Raw genomic sequence first — 23,080 nt, 5'->3', positions numbered from 1 at the left:
ATTATTGACAAACTCAGTCTGGGGAACACTATAGTTAGGAAGAAATGTTCTAAAATAGGGTAATTTACTTTCATATCATAACTTAACTCACCTCTGTCTTTCTAAATACAAGAAATAGCAGCATACTTTCGCTTAATTCTCTATTACAACATCCATCCTACTTTCGTTTCTTTCTGTTACGAATAGATGAATCAATTTTTTTGACAAACAGATGCATAGCAATCACAAGAAGAAGGAGGTCCCAAGATTCTTATGAAGTATGTGCGTTTTGTTGGTTGCACTTTCCTCCTTCTACTATCTTTAATATCTACATACTTTTTTTTGGAGGAACTAGAGGCTTTTCTGGTGTTTCTTGGCATTTTTTCAAGTGATATATTCATTTGATTATAAATTATCGTGGATTTTATTATTGTTAATTTTTTGGTAATAAATGTGGTGTATTTTGCGGATAGGGTGGTCAGAAAGTAGACAAGTACTTTGCTATACTTTGAAAAATGTGATTCTGTCTATCACTGATTTTCATTGGTCTCCTTTTGATCCTATTTTTGCGTTCTTTGTACGTGAATAAGGTGGTGGATTACTTTTAAGAGTAATTTTAGGATTTTCATGCTCACCGTTGGTTTAACAACCATCAAAATTGCCATTTTTATGAGCTTTGTTGATATTGATACATTCAAATTTGTTACTTGGCCTTTGCATATCACAATTTGATACGAAAGTCACTCCCTTATTTCAATAAGATGGAAACCAGAAGAAACGCAAATTTTAGAAAATTATACCGCAAGAATGCACACACATGTTTTTTGTCGCACTATTACTTTTGGAGTTGGAATCACCACACATCAGATTGGTTTAAATATTGCTAATTCAAGTACAGTTAAGTTTTGAAATAGATAAAACTAATCCTAATTATGCAATTTTTGAAATTGTTGTCATTTATGTATTTTTTAGGGAGTAATCATTTCTGATGTTATTTTAAAGCAAACCGTTTCAACATTTTGTAAACATGAAAAGTGTTTTTAAAAGTGTTTACATTGAAAGTATAATGCTATAACATAAAACCAACACCTTATGTCCCATGCAACGCGCGGAAAAACTTCTAGTTGTTATTAAAAGTGTTTACGAATCAAAATTTTCTAAGATATGATTTTCTTAGGTATCATTTGTAAAACATGGCCATAATCATTGTCTAGAAAAAAATTTGAGTAAAAAAAAACAAATTTTATAACTTTTTCTGTGGAAAAACCAACAGTGAAAAGTTTAAAATGTCAAAAACTCTCCAATGGACATACCATATATAGGGATGGTCATGTAGGCAAAAAGACGGCTATATAGTTTAGGATAGAAAAAATAAAAACCAGTTTCTTAAACCAAATTCTATACCGGTTCTAATGGTGATATTCTTAAACCGGTATAAAACATTGATTGGTTTCGAGTTTCGACCAAACCAATATGTAAATCAGATTGGATCAGATTATGGGCGATTTTTTGGGCTCTCTACCCAACATAAATCCAAATAACAAAATCAGTGTATAAGTAATAAGACTATTCAAGTGGTTCTGCACGGCTCTATATCTAATAGTCTAATTTTAATAGACCTTTTAGCAACTTCATGGGTTGATAACAAAAAATCCAGTTTTTTCATACATTGATGCAAAATTGTAAGCCCAATACAACTGTACCAGTTAACAGAAGATAAGTAGATAAACTTTGTCATTTGGCCCAAAACTAAACTTTTGAAACGGATACTGTAGTTTGGTGGACTTCATGAAAATCTTGGGAGCATAACTTGTATTTAATAAAATACATTGAAAGTATAAAAAAAATAAGAAAGACATGTGGTATAAATTCACAATGAAATTATCAACTCAACCGGTAATCATTAAAGTTAACTTCCATAAATATATTCGACATTTTTATTTAATTATAAACTTATAACATAGTTCATTTAATGGTGATATTAAAAATAGGTGTGGCAAAAAATTGAAATGATACGAAACTCAATACGAACTCGAACGAAATAAACGGGTTTCAGTAAGATATTTCAACTCGTTTGAATAAATTGGTTGACACGACACAATATGCAAGTTTTTGACTCGACAAGTCATTTTATTTATATGCAAGTTTTTGAATTTTTTAAATAAACTACAAAAATACAAAACCAAAACAATAAGTAAAAGAATACATTTTGATTAAATTATTTTGTAATGTTGAAATGACTTAATTATCTAGATCAAGACTTCATTTTCATTTTTTCCGTTCGCTCCCAAACTATACAGTCTTCTTGATCACTCTCTCATCCTCATGATGAAGTGACTTAGCTGCTTAGATCAAGTCTTCTGCCTCCTCAACTCCTACTCTTTCAATTTTGTCATGTGAACTTGATTCTTCATCTATTCTACCTCCAAACGATTAGTTTTTCTTTCTGCCTACCCAACTCTTCTTTCAACATGCTTAACTTTTTAACCTCACATGACACGGCATATTTCACGATATATCCCTAACACGAAAATAAACGGGTTGATACGACACAACATATTAATTAAACAGGTGGGTTTAGGGTCAAACACTTTCAACACGTTTAGTGTTTTGATATAGCACGAACCCGACACGATATGACATGATTGTGACCTCTATTAAAAATGTATTCTTTATACATGTAATTTCCAGTAACTTAAAGCATACGCCTTTAACCCCATTTAGTTATTAAGAAACCAAAATCTTGATTTTATCCGAAATTTAAGCTAAAAAAATACTATTTTTTTTTTGTTGTTGCAATAAATTATTCTTGTACCAATGTCAACATACTAAAAGAACTCCTAGCGATAAGTTTAAAAAATTATGCCTCATAAAAGGATTTTAAATTCACAACTTGTTATAGAATATCATAAGAGTAATATTCTAGAATGTGTTGGATTAAAGACTTCTATCTCGGATTATATATACATAAAGACTTTTAAAGAACATTTCTTTGTCATCAAGATAGACACAATACGTAGGTAAACATATAACTAAATTAAATATTTCAATTTGTTTAAATCAAAATTTCAAAATTCTATAAATGAAAGACAATGGTTTTTGACATAATGTTCCCTTTTCGTTTGACGATTTAATATTCTATGATAGTGAATAAAATATAAGTTTACCAAAAATCGTAATGAGAAACTCTTTTTCTTATTAACTTATTTTGAATTCTGGCATACTTACTAAAGGAGACAAGCAAATATAATGAGAATACTTAAAGAAAATATTTCTATTCACAGTCTATAATGTCTAAATGAAAACACTTTGATGATATATATATATATATATATATATATATATATATATATATATATATATATATATATATATATATATATATATATATATATATATATATATATAATATCATAATACTTAACAACATTTTGGGTCTATTTCATATGTATTTTATATTAGATTTGATAAAAAGTCTGATCTGATTCGATTAGATCAAAACCGCTAGCTATTAAATTAGAAACTTATGAAGTAGAGTTGAAGCCTAAGTGAATGTGTACATATAACTAACTCAAATAAGATGCCCCTTACCATGGTGATGCCCTACTAACTCCATCCAGTCGCCCTACATCGCCCTACACATCGGTCGACATTACTTCTGATTCAATTAAATTCGTAGCTTAAGTCGCCCTAACTATTAAACACTTTGTCTATAAAATGATTTTCATATCTTGTAAATTTCATTTATATGTTTTGCACACCACTGCATATCTTAGTCTGTTAGGTGTAGTAAACGGTGTTATGAGGCCAAATATTGTTATCATATATTTCAATATGTTATATCGTCAATGTGATGTTCTTATTATCTTATATTTCAATATGTTATAATGTCAATGTGATGTTCTTATATTAATATGGTGTTGAGAGAGAGATGATTTGATTGGGTGTTACCTCTCGTATTCATTACAATATATCATAACATAACATAAGGTTGAGATGGTATTCCAATCGTTCGTTAAAACACTGTTTTTTTGCCCCATACCAAACATTCTTGTAGTTATGATTTTCGAATACCACCACACTTAAACCGTTATGAGATGCATGAATGAAATTTTATTTAGAAGTTGCAATATTTAATTAAAATGATTATATTATTATTTTATCAAGTATATTTTCAAACCGACTTATGACACAGAAGGTCCCACCAGCAAAACAGGCAAATGACTACGCATTTAGAGGAGTTGGTGATCTCTAGCCGTCACAAAGCACAACTGTACGACGTATTGTTCTACCTGCTCCAACTAGACCCAGTGACCCACTTCATTTTCGGTGAGTGGGGCCCAGGTTTCGTGGACTTCACGTGGCATCCGACGTGGCAATGGACAGCCATCGTAATGCATGACAGCGTGTTCTTCTCTTTCCCAAACATGCTTTTATTCTTCATTCAAATGCCGCCTCGTTGTCCAATCAAAATTCTTTTTTTCTTTCTAGTTTCTTAAGGTTTTTATATGGAATAATTAAATTATGCAATGTAAAATTTTGAGTATATTTTTAATTTAAAGTATAATTTAAATAATAATTCATTATTAAATAGAAGAAGTAATATCTGAATTTTGGAACTGGTAATATAAATTTGTATGATAGACGATTACGTATTTAATTTAAATATATAACTACTAACTAATTGCTGAAAATATATTTGTTTTGCATACAGGATATACAACTAATGATCAACTTCAGTTAATATCATCAATCATTGATATTTAATAGCCGTTCCGAAAAAGAATAATTGGTATTTGATATCCTTTGTTGTAAAGTTTAATGAATATAATATTTATAGGATAAAAAACCAAATATATAGAAGTTTTGATGATAAACTTAATTGTTATTTCAACTCGTTAACAATCATTATTTTCCGTTAGAAATATGATCAAATAACTAATCTACCGTTAAAATATATGCGTACATGTTTGGATTCTAAGTAAAACTAAAATAAATAAAGGAAGTTTCAAATAACCGCTTTGATAAAAATAGCTGGCAACTGAAACTTGTAAGTTGAAAATTATAATTTTTATCTATACAAAAAATATTTGGTAAAAATTAAAAGTTTTTCAAAGTTACATATAATATGCATTTATAAAAGCTCTTTGGAATAGTTTTTGTATTATAATTTTTTGTTAGAGAAAAAGTTTTAATTAAGCTTATATTTTCAAACAAATATTGTTTAATTTGAACTTTTTAAAAGCTAAATGTTAAAATTCTCTAAAAGCTCTCGTTGTCAAACACATCATATAAGCATCATTTTAAGAATGGAATTTGTAATTTATTAAAATACTAAGTTTTTTTTTTTTGTCGAACTAAATGTAATAGTTCTAGATATGTTGGCTACATAGCTCGATCGCCAAAGGTGAGCTCCTCCCTATAACCTCAAAATAGCAGAAAAATTAAACCGCTACAATATGTGGTCAAACCATTTAGTTCTACATATTTTACCAAAAAAAAAAAAAAAAAAAAAAAAAAAAAACATAAATTGTTTGATTAGTCTTCAAACTTAAACTAAAAATTTTATTTATTAATAATCATTATTCCTAGTTGTAATTTTATATTTTAAAATCTGATTAAATGATATGTGAACATTAATTGTGCTTGAAAAGTAAACACTTTTGGTAATATTAAACCAAACCAACATTACGTATAGGGTGGAGGGTGTCTCATTTGCCACCTCATTTTCCACAATGGAAATTTATCTCTTCCATTCCTGTCAATCATATAAATTTTAACTTTAAAAGTAAATTCAAACTAATTAAAGTTGCATAAAACTAACTCGTAAAATATTAAAACATACAAAATTAATTCACAAACCAATTAAAACTATATAAAACTATTTTGGTAAGAAGAAAAAGAGTGTCTTTTGCAACCAAATATGCATTTATCATTTTATGTAGAACGTTGTCGCCGTAAATACTGCCCTTAACCCTTATATAATGATTTGTATCGTGGTTGTGATTCGTAGAAAATCATGTCTTTTGCAACCAAATGTAATTAATCACCCAACCAACGCTTTATGTAATTTCGGTCATTGACTTTTTAATCCAAAGACCAATATTGTTTCTGATATTTTCTGATATTTCTCAGATAAAAAATAAAATAAAATAACTAAGCTAGATTAGGAAACATGTACATTACAAGGTCAAGAACATATTCGTAGAAATCGACTAATTGTTTCTTTCGTGTTTACACATAACATTAACATATAAAATGAATATATGCGCAAACCATCTCTCTAACAATTTATTAAATAAAAATATACGTTTTTGTCATATAATGCGAAGTTATTGTATTTAATTACATACATGATATGATAACTGAGAAGAGATTTATCTTTAACCAATGCATGCCCTAGATTTCTTTTGTCGATAAAAATGAGAGCAGTGTTACCCAAAAAAAAATCAATTGAGTTTTATATTTATACAATTCATTTTAAAAATAATATCTAAACATAAATTTATAAGCAAATAAAGACTTTGTTATCAATATAAATTAAGTTATAACCCATTCATCAATTAGTCTTTCTTTTATTGTAGATAATGAGGTATTTTATTTAACTGGAATCCTTTTTATTTAATATAAATATAAATGTTAAAATATAAATCATGGGATAAAAGACTAGTTTTCTTTATATTCTATGGATTAATGGCCTAAAGGCGCGTGACTTGAACAGCAAGTAGGTTTCCGATAAACCGCCGCCATTGGTGGATTCCGACCAATTGCGTCCTTCATTTCTTTATCTATTCGAAGATTAGGTATTTCAATCTTAGTCGTAACAACTACGCGCGAAAATCTCCTATATAAACCTTCATCGTTTCTCTCTCTAGACACACATTCATTCATATTCCAAAATCCAAAGCTTCTCTCATTTGCATCTATAAAAACAACCCTAGTTCTTCACATAGTCACTGTGTGTGTGTTCTGTTCTTGTTTCTATTGTGATATTTAATTTGTCACTGTGTACGTGTTTTGTTCTTGTTGTTGTTGTGATCATGGCTGACAATTACCATCAAGCTCCTAAGACTGAAGAATACTGTGAAACTGTCACCATCGTGAAGGTGGAGGTTGAGGAGCCGAAACTTGAGTGTAAGGAAGAGAAGAAGGAAAGCTTGTTTCAGAAACTTCATCGATCAGAAAGCAATTGCAGCAGTGTAAGTTTCTATTTTTATTGCAAACAACAGAAGCACACAGAGAAATTAAATTATATGTAAATACGTAAAATATGCATGTACTTAAGAAGGATACAAATACAGATATAATTACATGCATGTTAACTTTTTTGATTTAGTATTAATTAATTAGCGGTAAAATTAAATAATATGTGCAAAGTATTCCTATCATTTAATTAACTATTTTTTTAAAGGGGAAACTATTATATTCCTAAGTAATCCTAAACATAACCTAATTACCTTTTTTTATGTTTTTATGTAAACTGAATTATTTAATGCATCAAATATGCATTTATCATTTTATGTAAAATTTACATTTTTTTTGAAAGGATGTAAAATTTACATGCAGCTAATAGTAAAATCATGGATATAAGATGTTACGGTAAAATTTATCATTGGTAAAATTTACATTTTTTTGAAATGGATATAAGTTTATTAATGATTTAAAAGAGTTGTTAAATTATTGGTAAAATCATGGATTATTTTTTTCTTTTTCAATAAGATAATTGCTGCTCACATCTTATATATTTAGTATTCTCCTTGCATCATGTTACAAGAAGATTAAGATGTTACGGTTTACAAATTCTTGACGCTCTATTACATGGTTACGTTAAGATTATATATTAAATTATATTTATCTTTTAGTTTTTCTATCTAGTATTTAACTTTACATAATCTTTCTTTTAATAATTACAGTCTAGCGATGAAGAGTGTAAGGAGGGAGAAAACAAGAAGGAGCTTAAGGAAAAGATTGAGAAAAAAATAGACGAGAAGAAAGACAAAGTTAAGGAAGAAGTAGAAGAGGCAAAGTACAAAATTGAAAAAGTGAAGGAGAATATTGAGTATAAAGTCGAAGAGGTCAAAGAGAAAACGGAGGAGAAGGTAGAAGAAATCAAGAAAAAAATAGAGGAAAAAGGGCACGAAGGCAAATACAAAGAAGAAGAACTAAAGGAAAAGATCGAGTGTGAAGTAGAAGAGGCGAAAGAGAAAATCAAAGAAAAAGAATATGAGGCCAAGTACAAGAACGAAGAACACAAAGAAAAAGTAAAAAAAGAAGTCGAGGAGGCCAAGTACAAAATAGAAGATTTCAAAGAGAATGTTGAATGTAAAGAAGAAGAAGTTAAAGAGAAAGTTGAGGAGAAAATCGAAGAAATCAAGGAAAAGATCGAGTGTGAAGTAGAAGAGGCCAAACATAAAATCAAAGAAAAGGAGTATGAGGCCGACTATAAGAAGGAAGAGCACAAAGAAAAATTCAAAGAAGAACTAGCAGAGGCTAAGTACAAAGTAGAAGAAATCAAGGAAAAGATCGAGTGTGAAGTAGAAGAGGCCAAAGAGAAAATCAAGGAAAAGGAATATGAGGCTGAGTACAAGAAGGAAGAGCACAAGGAAAAACTCAAGAAAGAAGTAGAGGAGGCCAAGTACAAAATAGAAGAATTCAAGGATAATATCGACTATAAAGTAGAGGAGATTAAGGAGAAAATTGAAGAAAAAATTGAAGGAATCAAGGAAAAGGTTGAGTGTGAAGTAGAAGAGGCCAAAGAGAAACATAAGGAAAAGGAATATGAATCTAAGCATAAGAAGGAGGAACGCAAGGAAAAACTTAAGGAAGAAGTAGAGGAGGCAAAGTACAAAATAGAAGAATTAAATGAGAAGATCGAGTATAAAATAGAAGAAGTTAAAGAGAAAATTGATGAGAAAGTCAAAGAAATTGAGCAAAAGGTTGAATGTGAAGTAGAAGAGGCCAAAGAAAAACATAAGGAAAAAAAGTATGAATCTGAGTACAAAAAGGAAGAACGGAAGGAAAAACTCAAAGAAGAAGTAGAGGAGGCAAAGTACAAAATAGAAGAATTGAAAGAGAAAGTTGAGTGTGAAGTAGAGGAGGTTAAGAATAAAATCGAGGAGAAAGTGAAAGAAATTGAGGAAAAGGTTGAGTGTGAAATAGAAGAAGCCAAAGAGAAACATAAGGAAAAAGAGTACGAGTCTGAGTACAAGAAGGAAGAGCGCAAGGAAAAACTCAAGGAAGAGATCGAGGAGGCCAAGTACAAAATAGAAGAAATCAAGGAAAAGATTGAGTGTGAAGTAGAAGAGACCAAAGAGAAAATCAAGGAAAAAGAATATGAGGCTGAGTATAAAAAGGAAGAGCACAAGGAAAAAATCAAGGAAGAAATAAAGGAGGCTAAGTATAAAATAGAAGAATTAAAGGAGGATGCTGAGTGTAAAGTCAAAGAGATTGAAGAGAAAATTGAGGAAAAAATCGAAGAAATCAAGGAAAAAGTTGAGTGTGAAGTAGAAGAGGCTAAAGAGAAAATCAAGGAAAAAGAATATGAGGTCGAGTACAAGAAAGAAGAGCATAAGGAAAAACTAAAGGAAGAAGTAGATGATGCCAAATACAAAATACATGAATTAAAGGAGCATACAGAGTGCAAAGTGGAAGAGGTTAAAGAGAAAACTGAGGAGAAAATTGAAGAAATCAAGGAAAAAGTCGAAGAGAAAATTGAGGAGCACAAAGAGAAGAAAGAAGAAAAGAAAGAAAAGAAAGAACTTGAGAAAATCAAGAAGCATAAGGAAGAAACTTATGTCCCTATAAAGACTTATGAGGAAGTTGTCATCTTTCAAGAGCCAGATTCCTGTGAACAAGAAGAGAAAAAGGTATTGGTTGTTGAAAAAATTGAGGAGGATTGTGTTGCTTCGCTACCACCTCCAGTGGTGGCACATAACGAGTATGTGCCTGTTGAAGTTGAACACAAAGAGAAGAAGGGTATCTTTGGAAAAATTAAAGAGAAGTTCCATGGACATCATTCAAAGAACGAAGAGAAGAAGGAAAAAGAGCACTACTAAAAATATGATTTTGATCAGTTTGTTGGTTTGGTTTGTAATTGATTTGTGATTATGTGTTGTTTATTGTTTTTGTTATTGTCGCTTTTGATTAAGTACATTCTTTATGTTCTTAAGTTCGGGATTTGTTTGTGATTTCTAAAAGTGTGTTGTTTATGATAAATGTCAAGCTTACAAATTTGTATTCTTTTAAAAGCTTGTGTAAAAGGCAATTTGCTTTCATATATTTGAATAATACATTCATATTCTTATTTTTGAATTCTTTAAAGACAAAATTGCAAAAATGGTCCCTGTGGTATGCATTTTTGGGGGTTTTGGTCCAAACCACGAGTTTTTTAGTTTTGTGGTCCTTTTGGACTGGTTTGTTTGTGAAAATGGTCCCTATACTTAACACCCGTTAAAAAGAATTCGTTAACTCCCACATGTGCCTTGCACATGAGGGTATTTCTATCTTTTTACTTATAGGGACCATTTTTGCATACGGAAAAATAAAACCTCCTTTATATATTATTTTCTATTCCCAGCTTCTTCCCCAACGAGTCTTCTTCCCAAACGTTCTTAACTGTTCTTCCCCAACGACTATTTTCTTCCATTTCTCCTTCCTAACCTACAATCGAACAATAGTGGTTTGTTTTTGTGGAAAGCTCACTTTGGTGAAAACGTCTTGGACACCACTAAATCCCGGAAGGATGTTTTATGCTTGCCCTAATAAAGATTCTGTTTGTGGGTTTATCAGGTGGGTTGACCCGCCTATGTGTGCTAGGAGTAAAACAATCATACCTAGTCTTCTAAGAAACATAAATACGTTGGAGGAAAGATGTAATGGGCTGGTAAGAAGTATCAACATGTTACAGGAATAGTGCAATGGACTTTTGAGCAGGAACAACATGTTGGAGGCAAGATGTGATGCATTGAAGGATGAATATTTCAAGTTGAATATGTATTTATGTGCAAGCTGGTTTATGTTTGTGATTATTATCTTTAGTATTTGGTCTATGTAAGGGATAGGGTTAGACAAATGTGGGGGGGTTTTGTTGATCAAGTGATGCAGGGTAAAAATGGTATAATTTTGTTGTAAGTTGACTTCATTATGTTTGTAATGAATTCCAATGTTGTTAATGATATAAATGATATTCAATTGTGAAAATGCATTCAAAATGTGTATCAATTGTCGGATATAAGCACATAAATAGAACCAAACTTTACCAAAATACGTGTCATAAACTGACCAAAATTCACATTTCATTAACCACCTGAGTGGAACCAAAAACCATTACCAAATTAAGCATACAAGTGTATGTGCACTATACATAACCACATCATCAAACCATAACTAAAGTTTTCAAAAACAAACAGTTTTTAACAACAAGCAACTAAATAGTCATTGCACCACAAAAAACAACCAAAATCACTTCTTGGATTGATTCCCACCTTGCCCTTTACAGGTCCTAGAGTTGTGTCACTTATTCTTGTATTTGCTACAAGTAAAACTGATATGTTTCCTTGATAGCTTTTGCACTCCAGCATTTTTTGGACCTTGGGAATCTTCTCCTTGCATCACGTTGACTCCATCACCTTGACTTCCCTTCTTCCTTTTGCTTAACTGTAACGACCCAATTTTCACGTCCAAAAATTTCATTTTTGATTATGTGATTTACGAAACATTTGTAACAAAATATCATCCGATCATATCATTTAATAAAAACATGTCTCGTATCTGAAAACTGAATCGTAAAAACATAATAATGTCAGAGTACAAATCCTAAAATATCTCATAGTGCGGAAAACAAAGAGTGGGTGTATGATGTGCTGCTACCGCGCCAGCTCCTTCCCCTTCACTGAAGAGGTACCTGAAACCAAAACTGTAAATTGTAAGCACGAAGCCTAGTGAGTTCCCCTATCGTACCACATAACATGCAAACATATAGCATACATACTGTCGGGCAATTCTAGGGTGCCTGGCTTACCCGGTACGGCCATTCTGGGGTGCCGACCTACCCATGCGACCATTCTGGGGTGTTGTACTACCTATGCGGCCATTCTGGGGTGCCGTCTTACCCATGTCAAGCCATTTTGGGGTGCTGATCTACCCGTCGATCCTAACAACCGATCCTCAGGGACTATTCCACCCTTTACTGCTACTATCACACATATCATAACATAAGCATACTATCAGACATATCTGGGGTGTCTGACCTACCCTTTGGTCCTAACAACCGAACTCTACTGCTATCACATATAACATATCATGCCAACATATAACATATCAGGTAGTAGCAAACCTAGATGTTATCACAAAGACAAACATCTAATCATACAACTCCTACTGTGGGCCGGCATTGTAGCCATAGACCCACCGCTACTGGAAGGTAACTCACCTCGTAGTAGCTGCTGATATGTGCGGGAATCCTCTGACTATTGTCGCTGCTGCTCCAGGAATCCTCCGGCTATAATTCCCACAAAACACTTAGTCAAGCACTGCTAACTGTTCTTAGGGTAAAATGACCATTTTACCCCTGACCAAAACAAGGTCAAAGTTAACATCTAGTGACCTGACTCACTGAGTTGGCTCGCCAACTCGTCGAGTCCCTATCCTTCCATCTGTCCTTATACTCGTCTCTACTTGTCGAGTTAGGCGATAACTCGACGAGTTTTCCTTCTAAAAGAACATCGACTGAAACCTCATCCGACTCGTCGAGTTGTATGAACAACTCATCGAGTTCATCTCAACTGATACACAAGTCTTGTCCTTGACTCGTCGAGTTCATCTTATTCCTTAAGAAGTTTGACTTGGACTCGCTGAGTCCCATGAACTTCCAAAACAATGGCTTAGTCCAGAACGTTGGGTCACTCCCCGGAACCCCCTTAAAACCTTTCCATACTCAACTGGGTCCTTATGACCCTCAACTGATATGGGACAAAACCTTGGTGTAACGACCAAAATTTCGAAACAATTAAAACTTTTCAAAACACCCCATTTTAAGAACGTTGTTACAAAAAGGTTTTCAATATATTATTTAACAGAGTATTTTTCCCAGTTCCATTTCATAAAACTCCAACGCGAGGAACGGTACGATCACACCTTTGCCTTGCCACAGACTCCTGAGAACCTGAAAACATAAAAAACCACAATTGTAAGCCCGAAAGCTTAGTGAGATACCCCCAAAATACCAACCACATATACGCCCTTTCAGGCCACAACCTTCCGGTCCAAAACATATTGCCTTCCGGCCCATAGCGTATTGCCTTCCGGCTCATAACATATCGCCTTCCGGCCCGCAACATAGAAAGCATACATATCATGACAGAACACAGAACAATCATGCATACCGGGTTACACTCCAGACCAGACAAACATGCGCATAACATGTAATCATATAACAGTTCACAGTTAGCAAATCGACCAACCGATCACATAACATATCATTACCCTAACCAAGATACCAGCCTAGCCGATCACTAGCATAACATCACCCTACGACTCAGCCAACATAATAATTATGCACCTACGCCTTTCCAGGCCATGACCTTCCGGTCCACATTGCATTGCCTTCCGGCCCACAACATGTAATGCCTTCCGGCCCATATCCCGCAATATCATACAACAGACAATTACCCGGATTTCCATCCGATAAAAGGGTCGGCCTTGGTGCCTTAAACCCTATAGATATATTGAGGATAAATCACCTCGAAACTGCCGTCTGAACAGATAACCCAAGCTGCTCCGATCCCTGATACGATCTCCACCATTGGACAGCCACCAATGCACTGAACTCAAAACCATAATCAACAATTACCAAAAATGCCCCTGGAAACCACTGGTTAACCCTTGGTCAATTACTAGGTCAAAGTCAGCCCCTGACTGACCCTACTCGCCGAGTCAACCCTATGACTCGCCGAGTTCCCATACTCAAAACTTCACTCGATCCGCGACCTAACTCGCTGAGTCCAACAACTCCGAGTCCACCCGCACACATCTCACCGAGTCATCCCTTAACTCACCGATTCTTCGACTCAACCAGGAAAGATTGGGACTCTTCGACAAGACTCGCCGAGTCCAAGAACAGACTCGCCGAGTCTAAGGCTATCTTCAACCTACTCGTCGGGTTGTTCATCCAACTCGTCGAGTTCCAGGCCATCTTCAACCGACTCGCCGAGTTGTTCTTCCAACTCGTCGAGTCTCAGCTCGTCTTCAAGCAACTCGTCGAGTCCACCCATGTGACTCGCCGAGTACCACCGGTCTGAATCCATATAGAAGCATCCCAGGCCATGCAATTGGTCCAAAACATAGATCTAGCCTCCTACAACTCATCCATCACGTAAAGTGGCAATCTTTACGTGAATCCAAGGAGATCTATGCATTTTGCACATTAGGTCTAAGGTTTGGGACAAGATAGCTTCATCCAACACTCAACATAGGGACTTTCCTGCATTCTAACCCTCCTCTATTCCAGATCTGAGGTAGCAACCTCAGATCCAACCTTTAGACTCCAAAATAACCCAAGATAAGTTTCCCCCCAAACCCCAAAATGAAGAGACAAGACAATAACAGCTCAAGAACGAGATTTTATCTTCAAAGAATGCCCTAATCTGCAAGGAAACTCGAATCCAAGCAGAAGCCCCTTGCTCCACACCTTCAAACTTCCAAACTTTCTCCAACAATTACTTCTCCAAGCTCCAATCCACTCAATAATGGTGCTTCTCCACGATTTTAGGGTTTCAGGGACTCAAAGGGGTGATAAAGAGGCTGGGGAGGAAACATAATGCTCTTTATATAGGGCTCAACCCCGAGAATTAGGGTTTTCTCCACTCAGCGCCTACTCGCCGAGTCCATCTCATTGACTCGCCGAGTCGGCTGTTTAACACGCGACCAAGTCGCGACTCTACTCGCCGAGTCCATCCATGGACTCGCCGAGTCACTCTTTCCCAAATTACACTTTTAGCCCTTCCACTCAGCTCTTGCTATTTTGGGATGTTACACTTGGACTCGCCGAGTCCAAGAATGGACTCGTCGAGTTGGTCACAACCACTCACTAAATCTTCGATTTCTGATGTACAACCTTTGATCAAAAGATAGATCTATGCTTCTACAATCGATCTAGCATGTAAAGTTACAACCTTTACATGCTTGCATGGGACTTTGAGCTCAAAAAGTCCTTAAACAAGCTCTAACAATGCATGGGGCCTTCTTTGAGTGCAAAAGCCACTCCTTTCTGCCTTGTAACCCCTCTAAGGACCTAGATCCGAAACACCAAGTCCAAACCATGCTTGCAATCATGGTTGGTGACCTAAATGGCTTAGAAAAGCCCTAAAACTCCACAAAATGGGATCTAAAAAAAGAACAAACAAGGTATAGACTTTATACCTTCTGTAGGCTGCAAATGATGCTTAAACTCGGATCCTTCTAGCCTCCTCTTGATCCTTCAAGCTTCTCCTTCCTTCCTTGGGTCACAAAAGCACCAAAATCACTCCAAATGCCTTAGATTGATTCAATAATGGCTAGGGTTTGCTATGGGGGTCTTCTGGGAGCAAATGGGACGAAGGAGGCCAAGTTAAGGTGTTTAAATAGGGTGTAAACCCTCGGGTTAGGGTTTTTGTCCAGACATGGCCTACTCGCCGAGTCCGGGACTCGACTCGTCGAGTCAACAGCTTAAAACCCGCACCTCATCACGCTTCTACTCGGAGAGTTGGTCCTTCAACTCGCCGAGTCCAAGGTCGATATGCAAAATTATAAATAAGAGAATACGTACCAAGAACCAGGTGCTACATTAACTTTTCACCCTCACTTTGTCTTCTTTTTTTCTTAGGCCTTCCCACCTGAGTGAGATGTGGAGGAGGGATTAGCTTTGTTGGAAAATTACTTTTAGGCCACATGGGTCCCCCTTTAATAGGTTCCACCTTAAATGAATAAGCTTTTTGCCATGTCTCTAGCCATACACCTTGTGTACCCACTTGTAAATGTCAAGCTCAGCCTCAGGGTCTTTGCTCATTTCATTAAGAGTTGCAATTTCATGCCTGCAAGGTATTCCCATTAATTCCCACTTTCTGCAAGTGCAGGTTTGGTTCCTTACATCCACCACATGTTGATCTTGCAATGCTCCAGTTACTTGATACTTGTTTTCCCCATTCCACCTAACAATATATTGTGAAGCACCTTTTTCCCTTGCATCTAGTATGTCTGTTGTTGTAGGTATTAGTGGACCTTTAGCCTTTTTCATTGCCTTCATGACATTGCATATCCTCTTCATTAGATACTCCCTAATGAAATCTAAACATGAAATTACAGTCTTTTCCTTGCCTTTTTCTATCTTCCCATTAAACACTTCACACATGTTTGAAATCAACACATCAGAAACAACTCTTCCTGCACATTACAATAACATACAATTAATGATGATAAATAACGGAAACACATAATCATTACCGTATGCAAACATATACATAAATTTAATAGTGAGGCGTTGAAGGTTGAAGGGGACAAAGTGGACAGCTGAACAAGATCTATTTTTTTAATATATATAATATATATAAATTTATTCAAAAATAAAAATCTATAATAATGATAGGGGTGCTTTTTTCTGATTCGTACAGGACAATTGGTGATATTTACATCCTCAGGACCGGCGCTGATGGCCATACTCATGTGAGTGTTTCTCGTGTAAAATTTGAATCACAATCAAATCTAACTGTATAAAATCGAATCTAACCATATGAAACCAAACAAGTTCTTGTCAGTTTTACAAAAGAAAGTTTAAGATGCCAAAAAACTGTGAGATTTGCCCTCAAAGGGCAACCCCATACTCACTGTGATGATTGTCTACATGAATGAAGGGAGTCGTGAAACCAGAAACTTTCGCAAGGGATAGATAAAAAAAACAATAAAAAATATTAAGATGTTTCTTTTTTTCAATTACGATTTCATTAGATGTAACAAACTCGTTAAATAGTGGTTATGGTTGTAGCTGATGTCTTTTTCCTCCACCGGTTTCATCACTACTACCATTAAGTTTTCATTTGAACAACTAAATAAAACTAAAATATTAAACATTGAAGATTAAAGTAAATAACTTATATTTGTTTCATTATTGCTTGTGGAAGAGAAGTCAAGCCAAATAACCATTGCAACTAGCCAAGCCGTGACAATCCATAAGCAAGCTAAATAATATTAGGTTTTCTTTTTGTTGTTGATACTTGTGAAGAGGGGACAGAAGAAAGTACAATCATTTTTACCTTTGTTGAATTGTTGTTGAGTATTTGTTGTGTCGGATTCATTTTGTGTATGTAATATAGTGGGCTATTAATTCCACCATCCATTTTCCTTTTCATTTTGTGGGTTACTTAATTTATAAAGTCGGCCTTTATTTGGACTAAGATTTAGAATTTTAGACTTTTTATTAAGCCTAATAAGTGCACCATATTAGTTCTTCCACTTAATGAAGCTTTGGTGATCCATGGCAATTGGTCATGGTCATCGCGATTGGGGCTCACCACAACGAAGGGTTTGTGTCAAAATTGGTAATTGTTTCTTACATGTCTTATTTGTTAGATTTATAAGTAAGTAATGTGTGTTTAAGATGAACATTTAGAAAATATATAATATTAATTTATCAAAAGCAAATAATCATATAACAATAGAGGATGTCTAATATAGTGTTTGGATGTGTTCATACTGTTTGAATTGAAGTTGTAATAATCAAATAATTAATTGTTAATCATGTTTTGCAGCTTTATATGAAAAGTTCATGACAAAATTGCAGAAATGGTATTTGTGTTTTGTTATTTTCTTTGGTTAAGACTCAAAACTTAGAAAAATTGTAGATTTGATTCTTTCGAAGTAGTTTCGTTGTGAATTTGGTGTCATCAAAACTAAAAAAAGATAACCAAAATCATAACGACTTTATCAAAACACTATGAGAAAATGATTGCAGACTTTGATCAATGGAGGGAAGTTTCATTTTCCCGAATTTCTCTATTAAATCGTTCTTTCTACTGGCATGGGTTCTTTCTTTCCCCATAAAATCATGTATAGATGAAGTGACTTAATGTGTAATAATATATGATTGATAAAATGTTGTATATGATATATACATAAATGTGTGTTTCACTTCCTTTTTAAGACCGATAAATTGTATCTGAATGAGAAAGTCATCAATTTTAACACGAGGGGTTTGGGGAAGAAAGAGGAAGAGAATATAAGTAAAAGATTGATGTCTTATGTTTTTGGCTTAACCCATTAAGTCATTATGTTCAGATTAAGCAAAAAACAAACAACCATAAATAGCTATCTAGAGTAAGTGCTTAACTTATTAACCCCGTTAAGTTAAAAGTAAACATCCCCTTAAGTCTAATCCCCATTAAGTCCAAAAAAAAAAGTGTCTACTTTATGAAGACATAAACAAATGTAGAGATTTCTTATCAGATCATATTTAACTTCAGCACCTTAAATACTAACAACAGACAGTATAATTATTAATAAATGCAAAACACAAGAATTTCAAGCTTCTATTACATTTCTTACACAGAAAAACCAAAAGATACTTGCCTTGACTTTTGTCTGATATAAAACTCACAGAGATGAAGTTCTTGAATGATTGAGGTCAACAAATCCAGCAAGCACTGCTCTGTTTCTTTCTTTAACCTTTGTCTGATATAAAACTCTGCAAATTTTTTATTCAATTACTTTAAAAACAAAAAACATGTCGAACAACTTTCATCTCTAACGAATCAAATTTGTTTTTTTTTAAACAAAACAAAAAAAAAAAGAGTATAATTAATTAATTAATTAATTAATTAATACCTGGATCCTTGAGGCCACATTTCAATGATCAATGTTTCACCAGGGTAAACATGCAACAGAAATCGACCTGAAATGGCTTTCACAAGGCTTGCATCTCCATTGCAAATGGTTCTAATAATAGCCCTCACAGTAAACCCCATTGTGCAGAGTCCATGAAGAATAGGGCGTGAAAACCTTCACACAAGTAAATTATAGAGTAAATTACCGAAATCGTCCCTATGGTTTGGTTAAATTTGCACGTTTGGTCCCTAACTTTTTTTTTGCACTCGGATCGTCCCTGTGGTTTGGTTACAATTGCACGTTTGGTCCCCAACTTTATGTATGTAAGGGACGAAAAACACAATAAAATCAAACCACAGGGACGATCCGTGTACAGAAAAAAAAAAGTTAGGGACCAAACATGTAATTTTGATCAAACCATAGGGACGATTTCAGTAATTTACTCTAAATTATAATCAGCTGTAAATATAGTTATTTCTGGTATTTAGCTCATAAAATAGACAACATTGAAGTAGCCAATACACATACCCTGCTACTTCTGCAATATTAGGATCTGCATGCAAAGGGTTGTAATCACCAGAAAGCCTGTAAAGCAATGCCTACATAATAAAGGATTTAGTTCTTTTTTTTCTGTTAACAAAACACAAAATGATAAGATAAAGTCAAACATTGTTCTTTATTCCCTTTTTGGTAGAAGTATAAATTATTTTGAGTAAATTACACAAATGGTTCCTATGGTTTAGGGTAATTTTCGCGTTTGGTCCCTAATTTTTTTTTTTAACTCGGAAGGTCTCTGCTGTTTGTTTTTGTTACGCGTTTGGTCCCTATCTTACGTAAAAAGACAATTTTACTCTTGGTTTTTTAATTTATTTAAATAAACACACCCCAACTCCACCCCCTCACGTTACCTTACCTACCCCACCATTTTTCCCTATTTAAATAATAGTCTTTTTAGGTAAAACAAGGACCAAGCACGTAACAAAAACAAATAGTAGGGATCTTCCGAGTTAAAAAAAAAAGTTAGGGACCAAACACGCAAATTACCCCAAACCATAGGGACCATTCGTGTAATTTACTCAATTGTTTTCTTGTTTGTTCATCCTAGAGTGGCTAAATTGATAAAATGGTCAAAGCACATTGTGTTTTTCTGTATTATGTTATGGCCTTGTATGATATAATTAGCTAAGCTTCGATTCTAATTCAATCTTTTTTTTTTTTTTAATATTCTATATTTATTTTACGGTTTTACCACAAACATCTTGACTAATAAAAATATCAAAATGCTTTACACACCTGTGATGGTTGAATACGTTCCTCATGTACTACAAAAGGTGGAGTCTTTGGAGTTTTTGAAGCTGTTTGATCCTTTGGATACTTAGAAAATGAATATGGTGGAGATGATTTTGAGAATCCACCAGCACCCCTTAAATAAACCGTTGATCTGAAGAGTAAAAAAAAAAAAAAAATTTAAACTAACTGTGACAAATAGGTAACATTTGTAGACACCTTTTTATTTCTACATTAATAATTCAAGAAATATTAACCTGTTCATGCTTAGTAGTTCACCAGTCTCTTTTTCATAACTCAAAACTTCAAACTCAAGAATTGCAGCTTTACCTATAGAAAAATGAACACTAAAGAAGTAATTCTTACTGAAAAAATTATGTATCCATGTTACCTTTGACTATTTCTATCATAAATATATGGGGAATTTAGAATTTAGATCAAACCTTTATCATGCAACCCTACAATGCTTGCCTTGTTCCTCATCTGTAAAGGAAATGGAGAATAAAAGATGTCAATGACACCAAGAATACTGCAGCAATAAGATATAGGGATAAGTGCAAATGTTAATAAAATAGTAATTTTGCAACACTTTAATGGTTACATGTAATAACTGGCCCCACATGGATAGTTGTTACATAGAATAGTATTTAAAAGAGTATATGCAGTTAAGTCTGAGTAAAGAAAAAATAGCCTTATTAAAACTTAACAGAAGTGTTTATAACAGAATAAGGAACAGATTCTCACTGAACAATTAGAAGGTAAAGGCTTGCAGATCTCAATATATTGCTGACCATGTAAAAGAAGGCGTGGATCAAACCTAAAACATATAGAAACAAGGTTAAAACAATTACAAAGAAGAATTGTTTTTTAGGTTAGAGTTGATTCAATGAAGTGAAATAGGTTATATTTTGGTGTACATCATATAAGGATTAGATATGCAAAGAAAGGGAAAGTCAACTGGTCAAGGTTAAGTAAAGGAGGTCAAATCAGGTCAAGGCAATTCAGTTGAGTTCACCTTTTGTAAACCTTTCCATTTCATAATCAATCATTTTCAGTTCTTAATATGATCATTCAGCACTAAGCTACAAGTATACAACATATTTTAGCAATATAATAGTAACACTTACATAAATCCTGGCAACTGCTCTAGGTTATTAATAAGTCCAATGGAAAAGATAGCTGCAAAAGTTGGAAGCACCTACAAAGGATGAAACACCACAAGATTTTCAAATTATCAACTCTGAAAGATTTTGCTAAGAAATTCTATCCAATTTGTAACACCTGAATGGATTGTTGCCCATCTTCATGGTAAACATATTTGAGCTCCTTATCATCTAAAGCATCTGTACTACATGCTCCAATTCCTAGGGCGTATACTGCAACATCTCTATTTTACCTCAAAGAAAGCAACCAATGAGTAATAAATCCATCTTCTATTAAGTGTCAAGAGGAATGATGATTACAAATGATGTATACATGTTCAACCTACCTTTCATTATAGGTGTATGTCGTCTGCAATTACACAACAGAATAAAGTCAAATTAAACCAATAGTGGTCAAATTATATATATTTAGTTTATAGTTCCTAAATTAGAAATGGATCGCTAGTTCGCTACCACTACAACCAACGAATTTCAAAACGAAGACTGATTTCAATATGTTAAAAGTTTATTTTCTGCAACATAGCATGATCGCAGTACCTAATAATCATAAGTGAATTGAAATAACTGATTGCGGATGGAAATAAACGGTGAATTTTTTTTATACCTCTGGGAATTTGTGATCAATTACAAGCTCTGGATTAATCATGGAATCGTCACTCATGATTGCTCCTCCCGGTGATCTAAAACACAACCAGAAGAGGAAATACTAAAATTAATGCTACAAATAGTATATATCAATTGAAACTAATACTTTCGAAGCTCAAACTCTTACCAAGTCTCTATTTTATTTTCTTGGCAGTATAGTAGTATAGATTGAAGAAGAGAGTTTACTTGCGTCGGAGAAGAGATTATATGATATTACGCAGTTCGAGGTATGAGATAAAATTTTATGACTTCCTTGCCGTTGAACATTCCAAGAAGTCAAATAAGCCTGGCCCATGTAGGTGTGGGTAAAATTGATGGGTAGTTAGGTGGATCTCTCAATTCACAGTGACGTCAAGTTAAGTTTATTATTATTATTAGACAAAACTGCACAAATGGTCCCTGTGGTATGTCGAAAATTGCCACTTTGGTCCAAAAAGGTTTGGACTAGCACCACATATCCAAAATTTTCATTTTGTTGCGAGTTTGGTCCAATCTGTTTTGAATTTTTATAAAATGACGATTTTGCCCTTTGTATTTTCATTATTTATTTATTTTTTAAATTACAAAAACTAAAAAAGGAAAAAAAATGTTTGTATTATTACCCCCCACCCCATATTTTTCTCTCTCCCATTCAGAAAAAGGAAACACCACCAGATTTCCGGTGGCTGCCGGAGCACCGTCGTCCGACCACTAAAACCACCGTCGACGTCGGAACCCTAGAACTATCCGGCGCCGACTTCGCCAGAGAAAAAAAACTGAGATCTGAACCTCCAGAGACCATCATTCTTCTTTCTTTCTGCTGCTACGATGGCCATCTCTCTCTCTTTCTCTCCCTTCTACTGTTATGAACCGCCTGTCGGACCATCCAAATTACCACAGATGACGAAGATCTAAACATCTCGCCGCCACGACGAAGATCTAGATTTGCTGGTTGTTCGACAAGAAAAAGAGAGAGAAAGAGGGTTAAAACAGATCTGAAAACTTGGGGTTTCGTAAAACTAGAAGGGTGGCGGCGTTAGGTCTTTTGCTGTGTAGACACCTCGTCGGGGAAGAAGAGAGTCGAGCGGTTTGATGGTTCTGATGCCTGAAACTAGAGTTTTATCGAGCCACAGACGTCATCATCATTGCCGATGACGAACAGATCGAAGGCGTCGTCA

General features: G+C 34.2%; 2 protein-coding genes across 2 annotated transcripts; one reads left to right on the top strand and one right to left on the bottom strand.

Annotated features, from left to right (window-relative positions):
- Positions 1-6,869: 6,869 nt before the first annotated feature.
- Positions 6,870-10,226, top strand: LOC145030677 (uncharacterized). The gene is made up of 2 exons (XM_078979072.1): positions 6,870-7,178; positions 7,893-10,226. The coding sequence occupies exons 1-2, from the start codon at positions 7,020-7,022 to the stop codon at positions 10,032-10,034; spliced, it is 2,301 nt and encodes a 766-aa protein (XP_078835198.1). The 5' UTR covers positions 6,870-7,019; the 3' UTR covers positions 10,035-10,226.
- An 8,250-nt stretch (positions 10,227-18,476) lies between these two features.
- Positions 18,477-22,176, bottom strand: ECH2 (enoyl-CoA hydratase 2). The gene is made up of 12 exons (XM_078979071.1): positions 22,051-22,176; positions 21,883-21,958; positions 21,605-21,627; positions 21,397-21,502; positions 21,243-21,313; positions 20,860-20,932; positions 20,559-20,598; positions 20,373-20,445; positions 20,122-20,269; positions 19,357-19,427; positions 18,829-19,002; positions 18,477-18,688 (listed from the first exon to the last, which is right to left on the bottom strand). Exons 2-12 carry the CDS (start codon positions 21,937-21,939, stop codon positions 18,598-18,600), a joined length of 927 nt encoding a protein of 308 aa, XP_078835197.1. The 5' UTR covers positions 21,940-21,958; positions 22,051-22,176; the 3' UTR covers positions 18,477-18,597.
- Between the last annotated feature and the right edge of the window lie 904 nt (positions 22,177-23,080).

This window comes from Lactuca saligna, chromosome 2 (genome assembly GCF_052625555.1).
Source record: "Lactuca saligna cultivar CGN05327 chromosome 2, ASM5262555v1, whole genome shotgun sequence".
Classification (NCBI taxonomy): Eukaryota; Viridiplantae; Streptophyta; class Magnoliopsida; order Asterales; family Asteraceae; genus Lactuca; species Lactuca saligna.
Note: the sequence above shows the minus strand (reverse complement) of the source record. Positions and strands in the feature narration are given on the sequence as shown.

Excerpts from the sequence above, each read along its gene's own strand:
- ECH2 (XM_078979071.1), bottom strand. The coding sequence starts at position 21,939 with ATGAGTGACGATTCCATGATTAATCCAGAGCTTGTAATTGATCACAAA. Across the intron at positions 20,599-20,859 it reads CTTTACCTTCTAATTGTTCA|ATGAGGAACAAGGCAAGCAT; the intron begins GTGAGAATCTGT and ends TTTCCTTTACAG. Across the intron at positions 19,003-19,356 it reads AATATTGCAGAAGTAGCAGG|GTTTTCACGCCCTATTCTTC; the intron begins GTATGTGTATTG and ends ACTTGTGTGAAG.
- LOC145030677 (XM_078979072.1), top strand. The coding sequence starts at position 7,020 with ATGGCTGACAATTACCATCAAGCTCCTAAGACTGAAGAATACTGTGAA. Across the intron at positions 7,179-7,892 it reads CAGAAAGCAATTGCAGCAGT|TCTAGCGATGAAGAGTGTAA; the intron begins GTAAGTTTCTAT and ends TAATAATTACAG.